Consider the following 26,654-nt stretch of genomic DNA (forward strand, 5'->3'; position numbering starts at 1 on the left):
AGAGGAAAGACCCACAGAGAAGGGGGAGGGAGCCAATATTTACCATGTTTACAAAGTTCTGCTTGAGCCTGGAACTATACCAAGCTTTTACGACTCAATGATAGCTATTTTTATCCCTGTTTTATTGATTGGAGAATTATGATCTGAGCAATTTGTGGAACTAGTAAAGAGGGGGTTGTGCAGGAGAGAGCCCGTTCGGTCTTTCGTTCATTCATTCATTCAACACATTTTTATTGAGTAGATTAAATGTGCTAGGTATTGTTCTAAGTGACAGGCACTGTTCCAGCCCTGCTGTAAACACAACAGCCAAAATCCTTTCTCTCTTCCCCAGTGGAGCTTACATGGAAGAGGGGTGGCGGCGGAAGGCGCCGTCTTAATAAATCTGGGTAAATTACCAAGATCTGGTGTCCCCGCCCCGCCCAGGCCCGAGCTCTCCGCTGAGGGCCGGCGCTCGGCGCGCGCACCCGCACTAAAGACTTGCTCCACCTCTCGGGGAGGAGACCCCGAGGACCTATCCGGGGCATCCTTGGAGCGGTTGAGGGCCACCACCCCGCCACTTCTCTCGCCTTTGCCCTACGACAGCCGTCGCTGCCGAAGGGGCCGCCAGCCGCGCGCATCCTGGTCGCGAGCGCCGACCAGGGGTGCGGAGGGGTGGCGGCGGAACCCGGCTGCGGAGGGTGCGCCCGAGGCTGGCACCCCGAGGACAACGGCGAGGCCAAACAGCCGAGGTAACGTGGGGCTACTGGGGTTGCGGGGACAGGGGGCGGGGACCGGGCGAACGCCGCCTCCCCGCAGCCGCTTCCCGGAATCCCTCTCCAGATTCCTGTCTCTCCCGCGACCCGGACTCCACGGGCTCCCGCGGACGCTCCGGGCCGGGGTGGGGGGGGTTGCCGCCGCCCTTCTCCCGGGGGCCGCCCCCTGCCCACGCCCCCCGCGACCCGGCGGGTCGTTGGAGTGGGTCCACTGACGGGCCCCCGCGGCCGCGCTGCCCTCGGCCCTGGCCGGCCGTCCCGCGCTCATCGCCCCTCCTGGGAGCCGTCTTCACGCGCCCAGCCCTGCGGCTCCACCACCTGCCACACCGAGGGTGCGGGCCGCTGCGAGATGAGAGCCACTGTCAAGTTCAAAAGTAAAACGCCTCTCGATCCACAGCGCCTTGCAAAACTGGGTTACCGGCTCGGGTCTCCGGTCCGGGGTTTTCCGCACGCCCTCCAAGAGAGCAAACTGACTTTAGCCATCCCTTGTTCCCGGGCGAAAGAGGGTCACGGAGGGGCCACCGGAGCTGGAGTGTCCTATGTCCTTTCAGACCCATCGCTTGGAAGCTGGAGGGAGGACGGGGCGATGGGACAGCGTCGCGGGGACAGGAGTGGGTCCCCCGCCAGGGTCGGGAAGGAATGAGGAACCGGGTGCGAGTCGACGCTCGCGTTTCAACCCTGACCAAAGAAACCAGTTAAACCCAGTTAATTGGATCCATCAACCCACTTGTGTGGCTAGCGATGGCTTTGAGAAACTCTAGATGTCCCGTGTGTCTGTCTGTCTCTCTCTTTTAATGTTTGTTTGATTTCCTTGCTTTTGTTTGGCAAAAAGTCTTAGAAACTGAGCAGAACGAGGTGGGAGGTGCAGAGGCAGGTGCAGCCAGCGAGAGGGCTGGAGTCCCCCCCTCCCCCAGGTGTCACACTAACTGACCCCGGCAGCTGAGACCAACAGGCCTTCCGTCGCTTGTCCCGCATCTTGGACAGGTTTCAAAGTATCCTCCACCCTACCGTTCTGGCTTGGAGACAAAAGGGGTGGAAGCGAGGCCATAGCAAAATTTGCTCTAAAGAAAATGTTTCCTAGTAATATGCGCATCTGTGATAAGGTTTGACCAGTTTGTCGCAGGAAATGACTTGATTCCCAACCACGGCACCACCAAGGAAGTCCTAGTTCTCTTGTTTGAAAGCATGGATCGGTAAACAGGGTCGAACAGTTAGAATGCTGTGAACAGATCATATTCCAACTTCCTGATGTCTTGTAATTTTCTTTAACTTTAGAGGGATATTTTAGGGAGCTATTCTTTCTTATGGAAATCATTTAAATGTCAACAATTTCTTCAGCCTTTGCTTCAGTTTTTTTTCCAAGTAAAATTAAATTTAGACAGAAACATCTGTGTGAGTGTGTGTGTTGTGTGTGTCTATGCACAGAAAGATCTCTGGGATTCTGTTCACCTAATGTTAATGACGGAAATATCAGGATGCTGGGATTTTACTTTTATACATTATTTTTAATTTTTTTAATGAGCGTGTAGAAGTATTTTTACCAAAACAAGACATAAACTAGAAACAAATATGCCAAGATGTAAACAATGGTTGGTGCTTGGTGGTAAAAATAAAGATGATTGTTACTTTCTTCTTTGTGCTTTTTTTTGTATATATTTTTTTAATATCCAGGAGAAAAAGTATGTAGTTTTATTTGTAGAGTCTTTCTGAATCCATTCATTCGTTGATTAGCAAAGATGCGCAAGGTGTCAGGCTGTGCTGGGTAGGAGAAAAGACAGCATTCTGCTCTCTACCAGGAGAATAGGGGGCAGCAAGTTCCGTGAGGGTTGTCTGTCTGTCTGTCTGTCTGTTTAGGAGGAGTTGAAATTCAGAGAAGAATCACTTTGCCCAGGTTGCATCTCTTTGAGCTGGGCCTTAAAAATGGATAGTTTTTTGTTTGGGTAGCAATGGCAAGGATTGCTGGGTGGGGAGTCGGGGAGGGGGCAGGGTGGGTGGTGATGGGAGTGTCAGAGCAGGATGTGATGTGTTGCCCAGAGCTCCGCACTTGTGTGGGACAGTAGTGGGAACACTGGAAAGGCTGGTGGCAGCCTTGAATTCAACCTAAGCCTTTGGTTTCTTGTCAGGCAGCAGTGAACTACAGGCTGGGCTGGTGGCAGAATTTGCAAGGCCCAGAGCAAAATTAAAATGCAGGGCCCCATTGGATTAAAAAGTAGGAAAAAGTACCACCAAAGGTACTAAAATATAAAGCTTTTTCTTTTCTTCAATGGTGTCTCTCAACTTGCCCTTTTTTTTTTCTATTGAAGATCATTCTAAGTAAAAAAACATAAATGTAATTACTAGCATGAATCTTACCATTCTCCTTTATATTGTGCAAAAGCCAGATCTAAGTGCGAACGTGAGCATTTAATCCAAGTGAAGAATCACCGAATTACAACTGGCATTTCATAGCACACAAAACAGCAGACTTGAATTCAAGCTAGAAACACATTAAAAAGTCCTCCTGACTATCACGCTATCAGGTCTCACCCAGGGTTTTCTAGAGAAATCCAAAAGATTCCAAGTCAAAATTGCCACCTACCACCCATGAGCTATCCAGGCACCTCAACTTATCCCATAATATTGTATCCATTCAGAACATCCACAGAGATATCTTTGTGAGATGTGATGTCATCTCCCATCATTACTCCTCAGCAGAGGGCCTGCACGGTTGTGGACGTTCCCTAGGTGATGGGCGCACCAGGGTTGTAGAATGCCACTTTACGTGTGACTCCCTTGTTATCTGGTCATCTGTCTTGTGGCCTCTGGTTCCTCTGTTTTGTTCTGATGGTATCACATCTTTGCCTTTGTTCTGCATCTGCAAAACCTTCCCCGTCTTCAGCAGCTGAGAAGTACACACACACTACTACACAATTAGAAATCCTGCTGTCCTGCGCTGGGCCAGGGGACGCCTCTTCCCTCTCTTTGTTCCTGGTGACTCATACTCCACTTCCAGTTAGGCTTCTGGTACTAGATGCTTGCTTGCTTGGAAAATCTAATTTCCCATCTTGGCATCCTGCCTGGATTTGTTCATGAAGCTCCTTAAAACTCTCCCAGACTCCAAACAGATCAGGCTTCCTGAAGCTCTCGTTACTCTCATCACTGTAGCCGGGGCCGGCTTCAGTCCCCAGGGGCCCTGCATGTAGAAGAGTCCCACACTTGGTTGATTGCTCTCCTGTGGTTGTCTTGAAATTCTTAATCATTTTATCTTTGAACTTGTGTTTTGTTAGTGAAATCTGGTGGGACAATGGAACACACGGCAGGCTTGGAGTCTCAGTTCACACTTGGGTCTTACTCGCCCCTTCTCTGCAGGATGGGGATCCTGCCTGGCCTCTCTCTCTACACCCCTTGACTGTTGACACTCTTCATGGGGGCAGCAGCTGGGTTGCATCCAGTGGGAGACTCCCATGTTGCACTGATGCCCACCTGGCATGTGTACAGGGAGGGTAGGCTAGGCAGACTGGAAGCTGCCCCTGGCCCGCCTCACCCAGGGCATGGCTAGCTGGTCCATCGCGGGTGAAGTTTCTAGGTCAGCCTTGATTCAGGTACATAGCGTGGCCAGGAGCAGAGGTTTAAAGACACTTCAGCGTCACCAGCACGCCGTGGATTGGGATGGCAGATCCTTGGAAAGGGGAGACTCAGGGTTTGATTTTCCCAAGCCCATCCCAGGCTGGTGTGCTGGGTGGCAACAGGAGAGGGTTCCCAGCATCCTTCAGGTGCAAGTGCATGTGTGCACCTGTGGGGAGTGGCACTGGCCCCGAGTATCCCTGTGCATGAGAGAGTGCTTCTTGAGCTGGCTGTGTGCCTGGGGGAACCCCCTCTTCCTCCTTGCTACCTTCCTGAGTCTGGTTTGCTTCTTGAGTTTGCTACTTCAAGGCATGCTCCCATTTTCATTTTGACTCGGGGCTTGATACTGCCTCCGTGTTTTGGGGGACTGAAGAACACCCAGTTGTTTGGATGGAGGGAGACGAAAGCTCCGAGGGAGAGAAGGAATGAGACCGATTGGGGGTTCCTTAAAATGTTTGAAGAATTCCTTTCTCACCTTGGAGGGAGGAAGACTTTCTAGCTGTAACTCAAAATGCAGGTGCTAAGAAAGAAAATACCTTTAAATCTGAAAGCATAGAACCCAGAAGTTTCTGCATGGTTTAAAAAACACAGATAAAAATACAAAATAAAAAAAATAATTAAAAAAACACAGATAGCACGGGCAAATCAAAGGACAAGTGACAGAGAAAAGTGACAACGGCAGAGAAAAATTAAAAAAGACGTGATTCATATCACAAAGGGCCAGTTTCCCTCATACTTTAAAAGCTCCTTCGAACCAATAAGAAACAAAAGCAACAGCTCAATAGAAAAATGGACAAAGATACAGACAGATAACAAGAAAGGAAATAGCTCTTCCATCTATGAAAACATGCTCAATCTTACCCAGAATAAGAGAAATACAAAATGAATATTAGTCCGAAGACAACTTTGCATTTATGAATTTAATTTTTAGAAATCCAAGAGCTTGATGGTTATCACGATCATAATCACTACCCATCCCCACAAGCACTTCCTTTGTGGGGAAGCAGAAATTCTCGCACGTCGCAGGCAGTTGTGTACATTGTTACAGCCACAAGTGGCGAGAGTGTGACTGTTTCGATCAAAATTACAAATGCAGGGACTTCCCTGGTGGTCCAGTGGTTAGGACTCTGTGCTTTCATTGCAGAGGGCACGGGTTCGATTCCTGGTCGGGGAACTAAGATCCCACAAGCCACACGCCGTGCGGCCGAAAAAAAGCAGGAAAAATTACAAACGGCCCCTTTGTGCCAGGTCTCTTCTGTCTGCCCCTGCAAACCTAGCCTCCACCTTGCCCACCCTTTCCTGTGCCCTGGGATCCTGTTTTGTATGGGTACAGCTGCCCGCAGCCTTGTCCTGTGACTTCTGATTGGGTTCAGCCAATGGGGAGCCCCAGGTAAGAGAAGACAGTGAGGAACGTTTATCCCTCAGCCCCCTCGCTGCACAGTCACCTAGGGTCGGCTTACATCCTAGCTCCTCACACAGGATTCTCTCCTTCCAAATTCCAGTGTTGATATCTTCCCCCTGCGCCTCAAGCCCAGGATGGTAAGAACCCCTGCTGTTGTTAGTTCAGATACTACACTCTTACTTATGGTTGGCCTGCATCTGGTTCACACATTTGTAAATAGTCCCTTGATTAAAATCTTCCTCAAATTATCCTAACTTGAATGTGCTGTTTCCTGCTGGGACCCTGACTGATACACCCTCTGGCCTAGCAATCCTACTTCTGGAATCTTTCTCACACTTAGACTTGACATGTGCAGAATAAGGCATTTCCAAGATTATCCATTGCAGAAACAGTTGGCAGCCACTCAGATGTTCGTCGTGGGGACTGATTATATAAATCATGGTATGTCCATAGAGCAGACTATGCAACTATTTAAAAACACAAGGAAATTCTCTTTGGTGCTGATGTAGAAAGATCTCCCCAATATATTTTTAAGTAGAAAAAGCAGGAATTGGACAGGGAATGTATATGCTATCTCTGTGTAAAAAAAAAAAGGGCTGGGGGGGGATAAGAGTACATGTTTGTTTTTGCTTATGCATGAAGATATTCTGAAGAACTCACCAAAAAAACAAATAAAAATAGTTTTCTGAAGGAAGCAAGACTTTTCACTATTTACTTTTTTGTATGTTTAAAATTTTGGAACCAAATGACTATGTTATCTGTTCAAAAGTTAAATTTAAAATTTCTACCTGCCTAGGTAGGGAATTGGTCCCAGAAGCTGAGGTAAAGCTGCTCCTGTAATGGGGTAAATGGTCCAGCTCCCAGAAGGGCCTGGAATCAGGAATCTCCTGCTGATCTTTCATTGTCTTGTCTTTGCCCATTATCTTTGCAGTTTAATTAGACACTTCAGAATTTTGATCACCTAATATTGATTGCTTTTCAGATGTGAAAGTAAAGAAAGGACATATAAAATAACAAAGATGGTTTTGAGCCAGAATGTCTCAGCGGTTGGACCACTTAATTTGTATCCCATGGGTAAGTGTTACTTTTCTCATAGCTCCATTGCCAGGGACCCTGTTAGGGAGTAGCCAATTGATTTCCCTGCCTTGAGGATCCAGTATCAGCTGCGCAGCCACATAGCACAGGGATATCAGCTCGGTGCTTTGTGACCGCCTGGAGGGGTGGAATAGGGAGGGTGGGAGAGAGGGAGACGCAAGAGGGAAGAGATATGGGAACATATGTATATGTATAACTGATTCACTTTGTTATAAAGCAGAAACTAACACACCATTGTAAAGCAATTATACCCCAATAAAGATGTTAAAAAAAAAAAGAGCCAATTGGAACGTAGATAGGAAACAAACGTTAATGGTTTGATTCACAATGGGTTTCTGCCCTACTGTTGTTTTAGGAAAACAAACAAATAATAATTAACTTAAGGCTCAATAATGAACGGGGTTAGCCTCACTGTAATTTGAAGAGTAATTTCCCTTAATACCCTCATTCTAATCCAGGGTGGAGTTTATCACTCTATTCCTAGTTTGGAAAGAGGCCAGACGCCTTATCTCCCTCCTCAACACAAAACCAAAAAGTCATCCCTGAACTTTGGTTTCCACACTTCATTTATTATTGATTTCTTTTTCCATAGCCCTATTCATGTGTACCTTTTCTTTACCATTCTTTTGATTCTATTTCAGTGTCATCTGTTCCATAGTTTATCAGTAGGGTAGCCATGAGTTGGTCACTTCTCCCCAGACAAGTGCCGTGCATTGGAGAGTATATGACAGCCTTGTTCCCCCACCTACTAAAAATGCCCCTAACCCGCCCCCCGACTCGCCAAGTTGTGGTGACATCCAGGAAACAAATGAGAATCCCCGCTTCCCATCACCAAGACCTTTCTTCTTCCACCAACCCTGGTAAATATCTTTACCTTGGAAATCCTTTAATTAGCAACATGCTTATTCATATTGTGAGAATTGTTCCAGACAGATGACTGCTTCTCAGGACAGTCCCTCAACCAGCCAACCCTCATGACTAGGATCAGCTCCCAAACATCTTATTTTGGATCCGGTCAGGACGAAACATCCTTAGACAACGAGCTGCTGATACCAAAGTCAGCTCTCTAAGAACCGTTTACTTGGGCTTCCCTGGGGGCGCAGTGGTTGAGAGTCCGCCTGCCGATGTAGGGGACACGGGTTCGTGCCCCAGTCCGGGAAGATCCCACGTGCCGCGGAGTGGCTGGGCCCGTGAGCCATGGCCGCTGAGCCTGCGCGTCCGGAGCCTGTGCTCCGCAACGGGAGAGGCCACAACAGTGAGAGGCCCGCGTACCGCAAAAAAAGAACCGTTTACTTGAGCTTTTTTTCTTTAGCGCAAGGAAAGTCTCAATCCAATATAAATACATCTGTGAGGAAGAATCCCAGACTCAGAGTAGCAATCGTAAATTGAACCTGGTGAAAGTGTTGTTGCTTGTCTAACATGTTTTTCTTCTTCCCAGTGCACATCAGCCTCATGTTTGGTATTTCGTATGTTTTGCCTGGTAAGAGATTTTTCTTGGCTTGACAAAATTTTGTGTAAGGGTCAGAGTGTTGGAGTGACCATTTAGAAGTCAAAAGTGTGGGAAATATGATTCCTGATCCCAGATCTGTTGCCATTTTGTTTGAATCTTTTTCCTCAAATACTTTCCTCCTGGGCTTCCCTGGTGGTGCAGTGGTTGAGAGTCCACCTGCCGATGCAGGGGACACGGGTTCGTGCCCCGATCCGGGAAGATCCCACATGCCGCGGAGCGGCTGGGCCCGTGAGCCATGGCCGCTGAGCCTGCGCGTCCGGAGCCTGTGCTCCGCAGCGGGAGAGGCCACGGCAGTGAGAGGCCCGCGTACCACAAAAAAAAAAAAAAACTTTCCCTGTTAAAGGAGAATTTAGCCAATACTGGTTTTCACATTTGTCTCATAAAACAATTATAAGAAATTAACACTAGAGTTAATCTTTAAACCCGTTAAAAGAATATTCACCTCTTAATATTCTCACTAATAGAAGAATGAGGAGACACAGACTGTACCAAACAAAAAATCATCCAGAAATAATTTCCCATTAATTTGCATTCTTCCACCTGTTACCTGGTACCTGGTACCAGATAAGGGAAAACACATTTTTTTAAACTAAATTTCTTACCTACATATAAACCTGTCCACAGAACATCACTATGCATTAAATATGTATCCAGCCTTGTGATGAGTCCTGGGCGATGAAGATTTAGAAACCAAAAAGCCAAGGCCCAGGTCCTAACCACAGGAAACTTTAACCGTATAAGGCAGGGTTTGACAAATGTAGCTGTGAAGTCTCCTTTGCTGCTGCCACTTCCCAGCTACCTAACATTACATAACTCAACTTCTCAATTTCACAGTCTGTAAAATGGGTTTGTTCATAGCACCTATCAATACTTCAGCATAGGCTTGGGGATGAAATGGAAGATTCAATCTGGACACACATTCTCCCTCTCCTCTCTGTGATGGGGAATTCAGAGGAGGGAGAGCTTGCCATGGGCCAAGCTACTTAGGGGGACTGGAGGAGGGGTTGAGGGTTGACTTGAGAGGATGGGGTGGCCCAGGATGACATAGGTTGTTTTGATCCAAACAGCTGCTGAGAGTCAGTGATAATTGGGTGAACCCAAATTCTGTTTACAAGTGCTGAGTTCCTGTTTCCTAAGCTTGTCCACCCTGACAACGTGTTGCTTATCTATTAATCGTATTAATAGATTATCGTGTCCAGCCAAACCAGTTCCTTCTGTGTTTCCAAGATCCCAGGGCTCTTGGGAGGGCTTCTCTGCTAGAAGCGTCGGGCTCCAGATCCCAAGGGACAGTTTGAACAGTGGCCGAGGTACAACGCTGGGCTCCAAATTTCAATCTCTGTTTCTTTTTTTTTTTTTCTCCTCTTGTTCCCTTTAGATTTTTCAGATGAATCTTGCACTTTAAAGATGACATTACGAAATTTGCAGTCAGTCTTATCATGGGAATTAAAAAACCATTCACTTGTACCAACCCACTATACATTATGGTACACCATCATGAGGTTGGTTTGACATTTCATTTTTCTCTTGCTAAATATATTATCTTTCTATAATGTGGGGAGTGGGGAAGAGGTGATCTTACTTGTGATAGAGCTTTTCTCTCTCTCCCCCTCTTTCGCCCCTTCTCAATTTCGGTTTTTTAATCAGAGCTTTAAAAGTCTAAAGACAAAAGACCCATCCATTTTTAATTACACTGAATACTTGAACAACGCAAAGTTATTTCTGACAAAGCTTGCATTTAGAACCAAAGCTGATTTCTACATGTCAAAGCCTCAGAAGCAAAATAATTATTGTGTCTGTTTGTCACAATTATTTCTCTAACTCAGTAAGTCTGGGTGTTGAAAAGTGCCGCATTTTCTGAGGACAGAAGTCCAAAGATCTGGGGACCATATTGATGGGTTGTGTTTACTTTCCTTTACTCAGGGAGGCATGTGGCACGTCAGAAAGCTGCGTGGTCCAGACTAAGACAGGCCCAGGTCCAAAGTCTGGCTTGGTCACTAACCCACGCAGAGTGCAGCCTCTCTGTGCTAATCTTCCTACTTAGGGGTTGCTGAGGGACTCATGACCTAATGGATGGAGCCCTCTTTGGCTCTCTTCTTCCCACGTCTAACAATCACCCTCCTAAGCCATTACTTTGATCCAGTAGCCCTTCGGGGTGTCCTTTTGTTGGCTGTTTATTTGGCTTATAGCTCTTTGCTGCTGCTGACTGACCCACTGGAGGGCCTCTTGTGGGTTTCTCTTTGGTACCTGCTAAAGTCGTTAAGTTTCTCCCTGCGTTAGGCAGTCACATGTATCACCCACCTACCTTTCTGAAGCTTAAGAGAGCAGATGTCTGTGTTGTCCCCATATAGCACAGGCTGACTTAGGACTGGACCATGTGGTCCTCAGCCAGAGAGAGAGGGGTTCTCAGCGAGGGGCATTCATGATTGTCTGTAGGGGCCGGGAGATCTGGGGCCTCTGCCATGAACGCCCAACATTTGCTCGTTCTTTCATACAGCAAATATTTACTGAGCACCTACTACATGCCAGGGGTCAAACCATGAACCAAAATCCCTGCTCTCTTGGAGCAGACATTCTGAAAGTAGGCAGAGATATCAGTAAACAAAGATATAATGGGGCAGGCGGTGGCAAATGGTATGAAGAAAAGTAGAGACAGGAAAGAGGGATCAAGAGAGAGGGGTGGAGGGCACAGGGTAAGGTGTGCCATTTGAAATAAGGTTGTGAGGGCAGATGACAACACAGGGACATTTGAGCAGAGCTAGACGAGAATGTGGAAGTGGGGCTTGCAGTTAATGGTTTCTTGTCCCATAAATGCTAAAGTTTTCTTTTACCATTTCTTTGCCTTTCAAAGTAAACAGGAAGATATGAAGATCGTTGGGGACTGTACAAATATCACAAGATCATTCTGTGACCTAACAGATGTGTGGGTAAACATGACAGAGATGTACATCCCCAAAGTGGTTGGATTCAGAGGGAACGCAGAGCTGGTCAGTTGTATGGGCTCTTTCTTCCTGGCAATGGACAGTGAGTCAATCTTGTTTATTATCTTCATCATCATCACCAAGATCATCGTTATGTGCTTTGCCATGAAGTTGGAAGTTCTACAGAGGTGTTTTAGATGCAGGGCTAAGGTTCACCTCCTGGCCCTGCTACTTCCAACTCTGTAACCGTGGAGTGGTGACTTTTCTTCTCTGAGCCTCCGTTTTCTTCTCCAAAAAGTGGAATGCTAACCTGTCCTTTGCATCCATGCCTGTACGAGGCAGGCATTCAGGCAGTAGTAGCTGCTGTTTTTCTTTTGAATTTATTTTTTATTGAAGTATAGTTGATTTACAATGTTGTGTTCATTTCTGGTGTATAGAAGCTGCTACGTTTTGCGTTGTTTCACAGCCCGACAGGAAGTGGGGAATGGAGTTCGGATGGCCTGTAAGAGCTGTCACAACTCCTTGGGCCAATGTTTTCCTAATACTTCAGCCCCTGCCCCAGATCAGAGCCCAGTAGCTCTTGCACGTGTGAACGCCCAGGTGTGTGCGCACACGGGGCCCAGACTCAGAGAAGACTGGATCCCAAGAGCGGGTCTGCCCTCTCTTTCTTTCCCTACAACTGGAGTCAGCTCCCATTGGCACTTGTGTTAACAGCTACAGAGCAGCTGGCAGTGGCTCTCAGCCAGACTCCATCACTTCTTCAGTGTCCTGATCTGCAGCCTGTTTCCAAGAGAAAGATTCGACTTCAGGGTCCTGTTACAGGCTGTGTAGGTGTATACTCTCATATATGTGCTTAGCAAAGCACGTATTCAGATGACAACTGAATCCTGCTGTGGCAAACTTAGATACTTATGAGATTCTCTGGAACTGTGGACTTGCCTGTTTGTGTATGTGTCCACAGAGAAAAGAAATAGCCCAACTTACAGAACATGGTACTCAGACCATTAAAGAATGTATATTAAAAGAGTAATGAGATCTCATTTTTCAAGACTCAAAATGGTAAATATTAAAAGTATGTAAATACCCAGGAAATGCAGGGAGCGTGCTTTGACGCCTTTCTGAAGGTGTTTGGCAGTACGTATTGAAAAGCTTAACATGTGCCTGCTCTAATCCAGAATTCCTCTGATAATTTGTCCTAAAGAAATGATTACAGCCAAATGCAAAGATTGAGCTCTAAGAATTAGAGCTATAATCTATACTCATTGATGTATAGATTCTATTCAGAAAACTTAGAGCCAATCTAAATGTTCAAAAGAGTGAATTAGTTAAATCATGGGACAGCCGCTTAGTGGAATAGAATTAGCTGTGAAAAACTATGATGAAGAATCAGGGTCAGTGACTTTCTATAAAGGGCCAGAGAAGAAACACTTTGGGCTTTGTGGGCCATGTATGGTCTCTGTCACATATCCTTCATTTGTTCACAACCCTTTCAAAAATAACAACCATTCCAAACCTGCAGGCTGTGCAGAATCTAACCCACGGGCCCTAGTTTGCCAGGTAATGATGTAGATAAACATACATTAATATGTTTATGAAATAAATTAAGTGAAAACATATACCATGCAAAACAGTGTAAGAAGGACTTAATTTTAGTTTAGATGTGTGTGTGTGTGTGTGTGTGTGTGTGTGTACACTCGTTCAGTTTTTATATGTGTAGCTATATTTACACACGTACAGCATGGACAAAAGAGGATTAACCACATTCAGAGACAATCCTATCTGTATTTTCTGATATTTCTGCAATGTTTATGTGTTATTATTATATGAGAAGAAGTCATTTTCACTCTTGTGTTTAGAATACAACCTGAACATTGGGGAAATACTGACTTTCATCCCCAAATCTGTGTTCCATTTCTTGTGGTAATAGTGAACAAATCACTTCACTTTTATTGTTCTCAGTTTTTCACCAATAAAAAGAATATATAACCCACACCTCAACGAGGGCCACGGGGAATTAAAAGACAGTTGTAAAGAGGTATGGTTGTATCATGACAGTGGTATCATTACGGTTATGCTGTTTATTGACTGACCTTGGGGTTTGTTTTGTTTTCTAAGCACTGCCTTTGGACCCACCAGAGTTTGAGATTGTTGGTTTTACAGACCACATCAGTGTCAATGTGAAATTTCAGTCTGTCGCTCCCAAGATACTAAATGAGGAAGAATTACAGTTTTACTTAGCATTAATTGAAGAACAATCAGGGGGGACCGTTAAGAAGGTAAGTGGTCAAAACAGTACTGAGTTGGCAATGAATACATTGCCAAAAAAATAAAAATCTGTAATGATTTGAACAATTAAAACTGAAGGGTCTAGGCTTCCGTGTGGTCTGACTTCAGGAAGGAGGTCTCCGTAGTTTCTCTATAAAGGGAAGGAGAGAGATGCTGTGGTAGCTGGAGGAAAAAGTGAGGTCGAGGGAGGGACTCTTTAAGATGGAAGAAATGACAGCATGTTCGTGTGAAGAAGGCATGTTCCGGGGCGTGCATGGCAGGGAGCAATGTCTGGGGGAGGAGATGAGAGTGGACGGAATCTCATGAGCACGAGAGGAGCAGGGACTACGCCTACGCGTCACAGTGGGAGGGAGCTTCCGGTGAAACAGGCCGCAAACGTTGCCGACTTAAAATCACACGATGGCCGCAACTATGCCAGGTATGCAACCCAGAGGTTCTGACTCTCCACTGTCGGTTTGCAGTTTCCCTTCGAGGACAGCCCTCTCACCATGACACTTGTGGTTTCTGTCCTTTTTCTTCCTCATTGCTTGTTTTCCAGGCATGAGCTTTTAGTTTGCTACGGGGGCGGGGTGTTCAAAAATAATTCCTCCTCCTTTCAAATATAAACTTGCAGAAAAATATTATTATAGAAGGCTGTATTTGAGCTGGTGGAAATCCTCATTTATAAAACTACTGGTAAGGATGTACTTTGAAAACTATAAAACATTATACAAAAGTTATTCTTCAGGAAAGAACCTTCAGATCATCTCTTTAATTCCAAAATGGAACAGAAGTAGCTGGGGAAGAAGAGGCAAAGTGTTTTTAAGGAGAAGACAGGGAAACTAGACATCAGCCTCAGTTCTGCCACAGATAAGCTGTGTGGCCTTGAGGAGGTTACTTAACCACTCTGAGCTGCAGTTTCCTCACCTGGAGAATGGGAATAATGCCTGCTTTGCAGACTCTTTTTTTTTTTTTTTTTTTTTTTTTTTTGGTACGCGGGCCACTCACTGCTGTGGCCTCTCCCGTTGCGGAGCACAGGCCCCAGACGCGCAGGCTCAGCGGCCACGGCTCACGGGCCCAGCCGCTCCGCGGCACGCGGGATCCTCCCAGACCGGGACACAAACCCGCGTCCCCTGCATCGGCAGGCGGACTCTCAACCACTGCGCCACCAGGGAAGCCCTGCAGACTCTTTTGATAATCAAATGAGTTAATATGTATAAAAGCAGTTTCTGAAGTATAGACACGTATCATTAATGAAACAGGATAATCTTATTTTCTTATTTTTGCAAGATTATCTTACTGCAAACATGACATCATGGAGACCTTTATTCCTCATTGGGACTTTTTCCTCCTCATTTGTAAAAGGAAGTTGCTAGACTAGATTTCATGGTTTAAAAATGTATGTGTGCCTGTGTGTGTGCGTGTGCATGTATGTGTGTGTATACACGTACATGTAGTTTTGTGATAAATTGCTTGCCCCAAGTAACTGATAAAATACTTTTTCTTGCCAAGCCTATGATATTTCTATCCCTGTTTAAGATTTGAAGACAAATCTCTAAAGACTCTCTTAAGGCTTGCGTCTAAATGAAATTCTCACTTAAAGTCTTACTGATGTTTTTGTTTATTTTTATAGCATAAACCCCAAATAAATGGAAACGTCACTGAAGATTTCATTTATATCATCGACAAGTTAATTCCAAAAACAAACTACTGTGTATCTGTTTATTTCGAGCCTAAACATCCGAGAAAAATAAATAGATCTCCCTTAAAATGTACCCTCTTCCAACCTGGATGGGAATCAGGTACGACAGTTTTTGAAAATTCATGTTTTGCTTTTACTCTGAGGGAAAACCTGTTTCAAGAAAAGAATCTGAAAGTCGTGGAGCAGCACAGGCATTTCTTCCAACCAAGGCACATCACCGAGATGTTTTCTGTCAGTCAGTCTCTACCATGTGGTAAAGTCACTTTTATGTTGCCATACCATGGGGACAATCAGGTATCTTCCTTTTTAACGTCAGAAATCCTCCTGAAGTGGAAATGCTTTTATTTCAGGGAGTCAGGATCAAGTTCAGTTCTGTGCGCCCTTAGCCCGGCCATTATTCAAGCCAAGTGCTGGAGGAGGCTGGGTTGCCGAAGCAACTGCCTGCAGAGGTATCAAAGGGTAGAATGATGGACGTGGTCAGGTTCATATATGTGGCCTGGCTCTCAGGAAGGTTGGCTGTAGCTCATAGATGAAAGAGAAACTTGCCAGTGTGAATGAGATAGTCACTGCTGAATGCTGAAAGCCCTTCTGTGACCAAAGCATCAGAACAGTAGACAGCATGCTCCCCGAACCTTCCTTCGAATGGAGGAATTTGCAGGGAGAACAGTCCTTCAGCCTTGGGAACATCCACTGATTATTCTCTCGGGAAGTCACTAGGTCTCCAACAGTTTTGCCAAAAGGGAAAATCTCCCCCACAAAGAAGCCTTTCTGAATTTCCCAAGCCCAGTGAGCGTTTCTTTAATGCTCTGATCTACCAGAGTAAACATAAAATAAGACGAGATTTATAAGGAAGTGACTGTAAGTGCTATGGCTTGTGTCTGAAGTGAGCTTCACTAACCAGTGCCTGACACATCAGGGTGCCTGGTGTTTGCTGTAACTCCAGGCCGTGTGATTTTGTTCTCTAGTATTCCTCAGAATCAAGTGTTACACAGGCTAATTTTAAAGGAATGATACACAGGCCAATTTTATTTCATGACTTTAGCTTCAATAATTTATATAATGTCAGTTACCTATGGGCACACCTAAAACTGCATATAGATTCTTCATGCCTACAAAAATGTAAACCCCAAACAAATGAACATATCTGTGTTCTAACACCAATTCTCAACATCAGCCAAGTGTCCAGAGATTCGATTCATTTCTGATACTACAGGGAGTTAGCGCATGCCCCATAGGTTAAGGGGCTCAGTCCCACAAGGCTGCCTTCGCTACAGATGCCAGCAAGTCCTACAAGTCCTACAACTTGCCATGCAAGTCCTAGGTCCCCAGGCTACCCACACTTCTGTCCAACCTGGCGACAGATTCAGAGTTTCCCAGATTTAATAGTTCACTAGAATGACTCATGGAACTCAGGAAAACACTATGCTTACTCTTACCATTTTATTATAGAAAATACAAACGCACAGCCAGATGAAGAGGTACATACTCTGGAAGACTGCAAGGGCAGGAGCTTCTGTTCTTGCAGAGACGGGATACACCACCCTCTCTATACTTTGATATGTTCACCAACCAGAATTTCCCCAAGCCTCACTGTCCAGAGTTTTTATTGGGTTCATTACGTAGGCATGGTTAATTAAATCATCAGCCATTTGTGGTTAACTCAATCTCCAGCCCCTCTCCCCTCCCTAGAGGTCAGGGGTGGGACCAGAATTTCCAGAAGTTCAGCTCATTAACATAAACTCAGATATGGTCCCTAAAAGGCACTCTATCACTGAGGAAATTCCAGGGGTTTTTGAAATTCTGTGCCAAGAACCAGGGACAAAGGCCAGGTATTATTATTATTATTATTATTATTATTACTATACCATGATCTTATAAACAAACAGAACTGTGAAACCAATTGAATGAAGAAATTATTTCTCCTCTGCTCAACAGAATACTTCTGTACTACAAATCTGTGGGGGGCTTTTTCCCACACCAAACACTTCTTCCACATCAACTCATCGTCATACAATTTAACTCAATTCTAACACCATCTGCTTGGAGAAAGCGTCAGATCCCACAAGTTAAGGGCTCAGTCCCACAAGACTGCCCCTCCCCCACTTAAACGCCAGTCGCAGGTTCACGTTGTCACGTGGACTCTGACCAACAAGCTATAAATCGGAGATTCCCACAATCCTCTCCTTGGCTTTGATAATTTGCTAGAATGGCTCACATAAGTCAGGAAAACAGTTTACTTACTAGATTCCTGTTTATTATAAAAGGTTGCAACTCAGGAAGAGCCAGAAGGAAGAGATGCATAGGGCAAGGTTTGGAAGTTCTCCAAACCCCATCATTTAGGGTTTTGAAGGAGGCTTATGTAGACATGACAGATTAAATCCTTGGCCATTGGCAATTACTTCAACCTCCCACTTCTCCCCTCCCCAGAGGTCAAGGGGTGGGTCTGAAAGTTCCAACTCTCTAAATCACAGGGTCGGTTCCCCTGGCAACCAGTGCCCATCCTCTGGGACTTTCCAAAAATCATCTCCTTAATGTAAACCAAGTGAGGTTGAGAGGGGCTTGTTATGAATAACAAAAAATGCTCCTTTCACTTTCTTTGCTCTAATCACTTAGGAAATTCTAAGGGTTTCAGAACTGGGGACAAAGACTAAATATGTACTTCTTATTATAAATCACAATATCACAGCAATAAAAAACCCAGTAATATGGCATGACAGACAGTGGTTTGCTGAAACTCAGTCTGCACTTAGGTGAATCCAAGCCTGACTAAAGGCACTGCTTCTTTGGAAGTTGATATCCTTGTTCTGTGATGGTTCAGTTTCTCCCCGACTTTTCTCTGTTTCACCCACTAAGAAATGGTCATGCAGCAGCATGCAGTCCCATCACTTCATGTTTCCTTGGTGTGAACACATCATCTTGCATATTGTCAACCTCCATTATTTTTATCATTACGTGAGACAGTTAACGTACAGGTATGCCTCACTATCCAAATATTTCATGTCCCAATTCTCGTCTGAAACTTCAGGAACCAAGTAGGTTCATATAACGTGGCCCCTCTCACTATCCAAACTGGCCGTGTGAGCCACCCTCAACTAGCCAAACTCAGGTGGGGAATTCTTGAAGGATGACCTGGGATCAGAGTTAACTTACTGGGACCCAGTGGTGAACACTGGTATCTTAAGGCAGTATTGATATGGGGGAATTTAGTCCAGAGAGCTGGAGGAATGTCTCCCCTTTGTCAAACATTAAACTAATTGGTTGGGTTTTTTCAGTAAAGTCCTGAGGGAAAGCTGTGCTTATCCATTTGACAAAAAAAAAATTTTTTTGGCCGTGCCACATGCATGCACAGCTTGCGGGATCTCTGTTCCCCGACCAGAGATAGAACCCGTGCCCCCTGCATTACAAGCACGGAGTTCCAACCACTGGACCACCAGGAATTCCCCATTTGGCAAATATTTATCAGGGGTCTACTAGGTGCCAGATTCTTTTCTAGATACTGGGGATACAGCAGTGAACAAAACAGACAAAAATTCCTGAGCTTATAGATCTTATATTGGGAGACAGAGAAACAAGATTAAAAAATAAAATATAGTGTGTGTCAAGTGATGGTAAGTACTACGGAGAAAAATTAAGCAGAAAGGGTGCAGAGAGGGGGGCAATTTCAGGTAGAGGGTGGAGGCAGGAGGAGGGGTGGACCCATGGGTCAGAATTCCATGACATCATTGCTTCTCCAAAGAAATCACTTTGGTTCACAGAATCCTCTTCAGGAATGTAAGCTCTATACATGTAAGAATTTTGTATTATAAAGGTGTGCCTTTATGGCTAGATCTGATTGTAGAACTGCCATTGATATGACATGCCTTCATTCATTCTTCTTTTTTATTGGAATATAGTTGATTTACAATGTTGTGTTAGTTTCGGGTGTACAGCAAGGTGAATCAGTTATACATATCCACATACCCACCCTTTTTTAGATTCATTTCCAATATAGGTCATTACAGAGTATTGAGTAGAGTTCACTGTGCTATACAGTAGGTCCTCACTAGTTATCTGTTTTATATACAGTAGTGTGTATATGTCAATCCCAATCTCCCAGTTTATTCCCCCCCTTTCCCTCCAGTAACCATGAGTTTCTTTCTTACATCTGTGACTCTGTTTCTGTTTCGTAAATAAGTTCATTTGTACCATTCTTTTAGGTTCTACATAAAGGCATATGGTATTTGTCTTCCTCTCCCTGACTTACTTCACTCAGTATGACAAGCTCTAGATCCATCCATGTTGCTGCAAATGGCATTATTTTGTTCTTTTTTTTTTTGGTTGAGTAATATCCCATTGTATATATGTACCACATCTTCTTTATCCATTCGTCTGTTGATGGACATTTAGGTTACTTCCATGTCCTGGCTATTGTAAATAGTGTTGCAATGGACATTGGGTGCATGTGTCTTTTCTAATCATGGTTTTCTCTGGATAAATGCCCAGGAGTGGGATTGCTGGATCATATGGTAACTCTGTTTTTAGTTTTGTAAGGAACCACCATAGTGTTCTCCATAATGGTCTTACCAATTTACATTCCCATCAACAGTAAATGAGGGTTCCCTTTTCTCCACACCCTCTCCAGCATGTACTGTTTGTAGATTTTTTGAAGATGACCCATTCATTCTTGATGGGAATGAAAGGGGTTTGTGAATCTTCTGCCATCTGAGGGAGCAGACCTTCCCCGAGTTTCTTTCTGTTCATTCTTTAACCTTTTGAAAGACTTTAAAAATATCTGAGCCATCTTTACTTTTTCCTCTCCTGTATTTGTTTTGCCTGAAGCTGTGGCTCTAGGATTAATATTAAGAAAAGTCTTTCTGGAAATTTAAGAGAGCCTTAGTTATGTAACTATTGATTTCTTCTCAGTCCAGTTGGACTTACGGAAGAAAGGTATTTTCATTCAGAAAATTGAGATTTTCCAAAAGTAATTTTGACAGGAAAGTAAAGGAGAACTCCTAACAGGACAAAGCAAGTTCTAGGCTCCTGGCGTGGCCAAAGTCCAGCTTCAGGGTGACGCAGTTGTTCTCTTCAGAAAAACTCCCCTTTTCCACTCCTCCCCGCCTGCCGTGCCTGCTAACTGTGCCTGTTGAGCCTTGGAGACCTGACTAGTATGACTCAGAAAGCTTTTTTTTTTAATTTTGATAATTTACACTTGAATGGTCACATGTGGCAAGTGGCTGCCATATTGGACAGTGCAGTTATAGAGCATAATTATCTACTGGAAGAAATTTTACTTTTAGAAACTGAATTTTTATCAATTTTTAAAAATGTATACTTGGATTACTTTCCATTCTTTGGTATTTAACAATAGTTTTTCCAACTTTTGCCCCCTTGATAAACCCCTCCACCGCCAGATCAATGTACATTTATTCCCAACTGCAATTGTTCATTGGATTTATTTTGAAATAAAGCCATTTAATTTTCATCAACAGAGTCATCAGAATCTGCCACAATAGGAGGAATAATTACTCTGTTTTTAGTGGCTGCTGTCGTCATAAGCACTGTAATGATGCTGAAACGGATCGGTTACATATGCGTAAGAAATAATTTCCCCAAAGTTTTGGTAGGTATTTTTTTTTAATTCCTGTCTTTATTTTTCATTTTAACTTAAGAATTTTCATTATACGCTTAAATATTTACACAGAAGAAAACCCCATTGTCTCAAAACATCAAGGTGTTTTATCACTCTGGATTCCTTTCCATCCCTATAAACCTCTAGTTTGAATTTTCTGCTTTCTTTTTATACTTTGTCCACATATGATTTTCAATAATCAACATAGTTTTCCATTGTTATTAATGTCTCCTTTTCCCTTAATCATTTCTCAACTGTAGGGCATTTGGATTGATTTCTTTTCCTTTCAATGTCTGTCTTTGGCCATTATGAACAATGCAATGAACATTTTTATACAGGTTGTCTTTTTAGTTTGGATTACTTCCGTGGAATAGATACACAAAGTGAATTTATCTTATATAAAAATATAAAGGATTAATTTATAATGCTAGTGTCAACATAGAGATGGACACCTTTCTCCAAAGCTCTGCTGGCATTAATCATTTTTTCTACTTTTGTTCATTTATCGCAGTATAACTGTCCCCCAGAGTTGCTCTCATTTGTGTTCATTGTTAGTGAAACCAGCCATTCTGTCTTCGTATTTTCTCTCTGCTTCCCGAGGCATATTCTTCCTGCTCAGAGCCTTTAGCACTCAGCCAAGTCTGGGTATTGATCTTACATATTTCTAAAGCTTCCTCATGTGCTTTGACTCAAGCGCTTTGCCCATCATTTTTCATTTTCCCTATCGTGTCACTTTCCTTCTACATTAGAAAATTATCAGAAATATCTTATTTTTCTACGTTTGAACTCATTCACCTTATTCTTCTTCTTTTTTTTTTGCGGTACGCGGGCCTCTCACTGTTGCAGCCTCTCCCGTTGCGGAGCACAGGCTCAGTGGCCATGGCTCACGGGCCCAGCCGCTCCGCAGCATGTGGGATCTTCCCGGACCGGGGCACGAACCCGTGTCCCCTGCATCAGCAGGCGGACTCTCAACCACTGCGCCACCAAGGAAGCCTTCTTCTTCTAATTTTTTTAACAGCCACAAATAAATATCCCTCCACAGGTGATAAAAGTGTAGGCTTTTTATTTTCTAATTCTTTTGTTTCTTTAAAATTTTTTTAATTGAAGTATAGTTTATTTACAACGTTGTGTTAGTTTCAAGTATACAGAAAGTGATTCAAGTGTACAGGAAGAATATATATATATATATTCTTTTTCCAATTCTTTTCCATTATAGGTTATTACAAGATATTGACTATAGTTCCCTGTGCTATACAGTAGGTCCTGGTTGTTTACCTACATTATACATAGTAGTATGTTTATGTTAATCCCAAATTCCTAATTTATCTCTTCCCACCCCTGTCCCTTTTCCCTTTTGGTAAACATAAGTTTGTTTTCTATGTCTATGAATCTGTTTCTGTTTTGTAAATAAGTTCATTTGAATCATTTTTTTTAGATTCCACAAATAAGTGATAGCATATGATATTTGTCTTTCTCTCTGACTTTCTTCACCTAATATGATAAACTCTAGGTCCATTCAAGTTTTTGCAAATGGCATTATTTCATTCTTCGTTATGGATGATGTACGCTTCTTTCTCTTGTTCTTATTCAGGTTGGGTTGGGGGAGGGATTGTTTGGGGGGAGGGGTGCTTTGGGAGGTTTTACTTACAATTAGTATTTGAACCTAGGTGGCATTTGGTTGTAGCTTATGAGGAGGAAATTGCTCTGTGTTGGATTTCATCCATACTATGATCGCTGTATTGCAAGAATGGTTGGTTTTTATCTATCAGTGTAACTTTTATCTTTGTATCTTTAACAATGTATATTTTGAATCTTTTATGTTAGTGTTCAGTTGCAAGTTTACTCTCAGCCTTTACTCCAACTCTTCCGTTGGCCAAGTACTGCTTTGGCCTTGAGGTCTTAGGTAAATCCCACTCCCATTCATATTTCTCACGCAGCCTTGAGATTTAAAGGCCCCTAGCACCACACCCATCACCTCCTAGGTAATCTTCTGCCTGAATTACCTAAACTCATTACTAACCCTCCTCCCAGGTCTCCCTGGGGCTCTTCCCATCCTTAAAATGCACCCAAATTATATGCCAATTATATTTATACCTGTTATTGTGTTAACCCCAAGTAATGACAGGAGGTATTGTTATCTTGTGTCCGCCTGGTATTTCTCCATTAAAAATTGTTACTCTGTGTTTAAGTAAAAACTCTAGGAATAGTAAAACAGAACACCCTAGGTCTAGTATGTTTGTGTATGTATGTTTAATCAAGAACAGATATTAAAAATTTTAAACATTGTCTTTTCTCTCTCTCCCCTCCCCCTCCTTCTCCTCTTTTGCATTTAACAAATACGTGTTGTGTATTTACTGTGTGTCCACATGTTATAGGTGCTGGGGATTTAGATGTGAATAAAGCAAACAAAAAATGTGCCCTTATGGAGCTTAAAGTCTGAAAAATGGGGGAAGAGACAATGATAATTTATAGATGATATGACTGGCTAAGTAAGAAATTCAGAATCTAGAGACAAAGTATTAGGACTAATAAGTTTAGCAATGTGTTACACACAAAATAATCAATATAAAAATGCTTGCATTTTTATACATTAGCAACAATCACTTAGAAAACAAATATATTTTTATATAAGTTGCTTTTCAACATCCAAGAAATTAAGTACACAAACCATAGCAAAAAGCTCTGTGAATTTTCACAAACTCAATGTACCCACGTAACTCACACCCAGATCAAGAAAGAAAACATGACCAGCCTCCCCAGGAGTCTCTCCTACCTATTAGTCACTGCCCATTTCCAGGATAACCACTTTCCTGATTACTAACAGCATAGATTAGTTTTACCTGGTTTTGAACTTGGAATCATACAGTTAAATGGAATAATGCAATTTAAATGAAAACATACTGTTTTTATAATACCATTACAATGGTAATAAAAATATTTTAAAAACAAGGAAGATATCTAACAGAAGATGTCATAAGCCCATTGTGGAGAAAATTATCTAACCTTATTGAAAAGCATTATCAAAGATCTAGTCAAATGGAGATCCCAGAGACAGACCCACATATGTGGAAACATGACTAATGACAAGTAGGTTGCAATGGGGAAAGGATTGACAGGTCAATAAATGTTATCTATATGGGGGGAAATGAAATTGGATCCCTACCTCACACCATACACAAACATCAATTTCAGGCTTATTAAAGACTGTAATGTGAAAGGCAAAACTGTTAAAAGTTTTAGAAGGCAGTAAAGGAGATTTTCACTTTGGGGCAAGGAAGATTCAGCAGAAACCATGAAGAAAGAAAAGTGATACATCTTCTTACATTAAAATTGAGAACTTCTTTCCATCAAATGTTATCAAAGAGAGTAGAATGTTAAACCAGAGACTGGGGGAAATTACATATAGCATAAATAATCGACAAATAATTGGCATCTAGATTATAGATTATATATAGAACCCCCATAAATCAATAAGAAAAATGATGAGCAACCCAATGGAACAATTCATCCCAAGGCTAGGTCTGGAGAGAGTCAGGGAAGAGTAGGCTTGTCAAATTGGGCAGCCTGAGCAAGAGAATAGAGAGGAGGAGGATGTCATTGATGATTCCAGGTCTGTGAAAGGAATCTCGTGACCACCCTCCTCAGCACGACCCCACTGTAGCCAGTCTCCTTAGCCCACCTCACCTTCTGTGTCCTGGAGGTGCTGGATCAGCGCAAGCTGCAGTCTCCCTGCTCTTCTCATCTCTGACCCTTTAGGGGTCACCTGCCTCTTTAAGGTCCTCCAGTGCAGAGGGCTTTGACCCCAGTGGAATCGGCTCCCTAGAATCTCTCCTTACTCACAGTTCCTTGATACCCTTAGAATGTCAGCAATCCAGGGCTGAAATCTATCCAGACTAAATGGATAGATTCCCCTGACAAGCAAGAAGCAGCGAGGAAATGGCAGTAGGAAGGAGTGGGCCAGTCTCTGCTGCAGGCAACCTCCTAGTTTGAAACCCAGCCTCCACCACTTTGTATTCCTGAAACTTGTGAAACTTGGGCAAGTTTCTTAACCTCTCTGCCTCATTTTCTCATCTGTAAAGTGGGGATAAGAATAGTAAGCCTACTTCATAGAGCGGTTGTGAGGGTAAAATGAATGATAACGTGTGTAGATTACTAAAAGCAGTGCCCTGCAAATAGTAAACACTATGTAACCATTAGCCATTGTTGTCGTTGCTTTTGTCATCGTCCTCATTACCACCTTCCCCATCACTGTGTAGTTAACCTCATTAAGTTTTATGATGTCAAAAAGTAAAGAACAAACACTCAGAATTGATCCCCTCTGTTGTTTTTTTTTAAAGAATTTTAATAAATTGTCAGTCTGGGTATTTCCCGAGCTGCCTCCGTTGGAAAAAGTGGCTACCGTGGAGCTTATTCACATCAACAGAAAGAAGAAAGTGTGGAATTATAATTATGATGATGAAAGTGACAGCGAGGATGAAGCAGCCCGCCGAATAAGCGCAGGTGGTTACACCACGCACGGACTAACGGGCAGGCTGTGGCCCGCCTCTGTGTCCTCGGCCACCTTGGAGGACTGCAGTGACCCGGCTACTGAGGAGCGTGACCTGCCGGAGCCCGAGGCTGATGCTGAGGCCCTGATGGCACCAGGGCCCAGCCCCTGGCAGTCGGAATGCACAAGTAGGGGCTACCAGGGGAGAGGGAACCTGCTGCAGGACCCCTTTTCCGAGGAGGACAGCAGCCCCACGGAGGGGTCTGGGGACAGAATTGTCTTCAATGTGGATTTGAACTCTGTGTGCGTGAGGGCCCTTGAGGACAACGACGACTCAGAAGTCACTCAAATGTTACCATCTGGTCCAGAAGAGACAGTTGTGCTAGAGGACCCCGACGAGACAGAATCGAACCTTCTTCTGGTGGCCAGTGGAGAAGGGACACAGCTGCCCTTCCCCGGCCCCTCTGCGGAGTATCCGTGGCCTGAAGATTCTCCTTCTGATGAAAGTGACACTTCCGAATCGGATGTTGACATGGGGGATGGTTATGTAATGAGATGAATGAATCAAGAAATATTTAATTAACTTGGACACCTGCTACCTCCGGTGCTGTCCCTCCCAGCACCCGCACTTGCTCCTTTGGGGTCTCCAAGTGTTCTCCGACGGAAAGATTAGGAGACTGGTGACATCATCTGTGCAAATTCCCAGTCTGGGGGAAGGGGGGGTGGGAAACAGAGTATTCTGGTGTCATTCAGTGTGTTGTTTACCAGTTCAAAGTGATTTGCTTTGAAGGGAAAAGGCCCTGCCCATTCCCTTTATTCTCATGGATGTCTAATGTTTCTGCATCATGTTTCCCAGAGTAAAGAGCAGGGTTTATAGCAGGGGCAGTCAGCATTGTTTACCAAAGTCTCCAGGGAAGAGCTGGAAAGCAGCAGAAAAAGAGGAGGGAGGCTGGGCTGCGGGAGAGAAAGGAGGGGCACACACCAGGAAACAGAAGCACAGGCTTCGGGTTGGGTTAGAAGTAGGGAAGGTCCAGCCAAGTCTTGGGCACCTCCCTGATGATATTCTGTCGCCTACACTCTTGAAAATTCAACTCTCAGCCCCTTGCACAACCCTCCTCAATCTGAGTGAGGAAGAGACACACCAAGTGCGGGCCGGGTGACTAATACAGAAACATTTGCATAAGGGAGAGGGACAGAATCTCTGTGTCACATTTTAAGATTTAATTTTGTACAATGGTTGGAGGTTGGTAAAAAAGAAAACACGCTTTTTAATATAAATTTGGGAATGTCTTCAGAGTTGTTTCTTATTAGAC

The 26,654-nt window shown here is 43.8% G+C and overlaps 1 protein-coding gene across 1 annotated transcript; it reads left to right on the plus strand.

Moving 5' to 3' along the window:
* The first annotated feature begins 503 nt into the window (after nucleotides 1-503).
* On the plus strand, nucleotides 504-26,631 carry IFNAR2 (interferon alpha and beta receptor subunit 2). The gene is made up of 9 exons (XM_067739373.1): nucleotides 504-728; nucleotides 6,740-6,831; nucleotides 8,291-8,332; nucleotides 9,738-9,861; nucleotides 11,211-11,383; nucleotides 13,396-13,556; nucleotides 15,179-15,347; nucleotides 20,716-20,846; nucleotides 25,193-26,631. The coding sequence occupies exons 2-9, from the start codon at nucleotides 6,777-6,779 to the stop codon at nucleotides 25,898-25,900; spliced, it is 1,563 nt and encodes a 520-aa protein (XP_067595474.1). The 5' UTR covers nucleotides 504-728; nucleotides 6,740-6,776; the 3' UTR covers nucleotides 25,901-26,631.
* Nucleotides 26,632-26,654: the final 23 nt, after the last annotated feature.

This window comes from Pseudorca crassidens, chromosome 5, assembly GCF_039906515.1.
Source record: "Pseudorca crassidens isolate mPseCra1 chromosome 5, mPseCra1.hap1, whole genome shotgun sequence".
NCBI classification, from domain to species: domain Eukaryota; kingdom Metazoa; phylum Chordata; class Mammalia; order Artiodactyla; family Delphinidae; genus Pseudorca; species Pseudorca crassidens.

Bases quoted from the DNA above. Each gene is read 5' to 3' on its own strand.
- IFNAR2 (XM_067739373.1), top strand. From the start codon at position 6,777: ATGGTTTTGAGCCAGAATGTCTCAGCGGTTGGACCACTTAATTTGTAT. The intron at 11,384-13,395 runs GTGAGTCAATCT...TTGTTTTCTAAG, and splicing joins TTTCTTCCTGGCAATGGACA to CACTGCCTTTGGACCCACCA. The intron at 13,557-15,178 runs GTAAGTGGTCAA...TTATTTTTATAG, and splicing joins CAGGGGGGACCGTTAAGAAG to CATAAACCCCAAATAAATGG.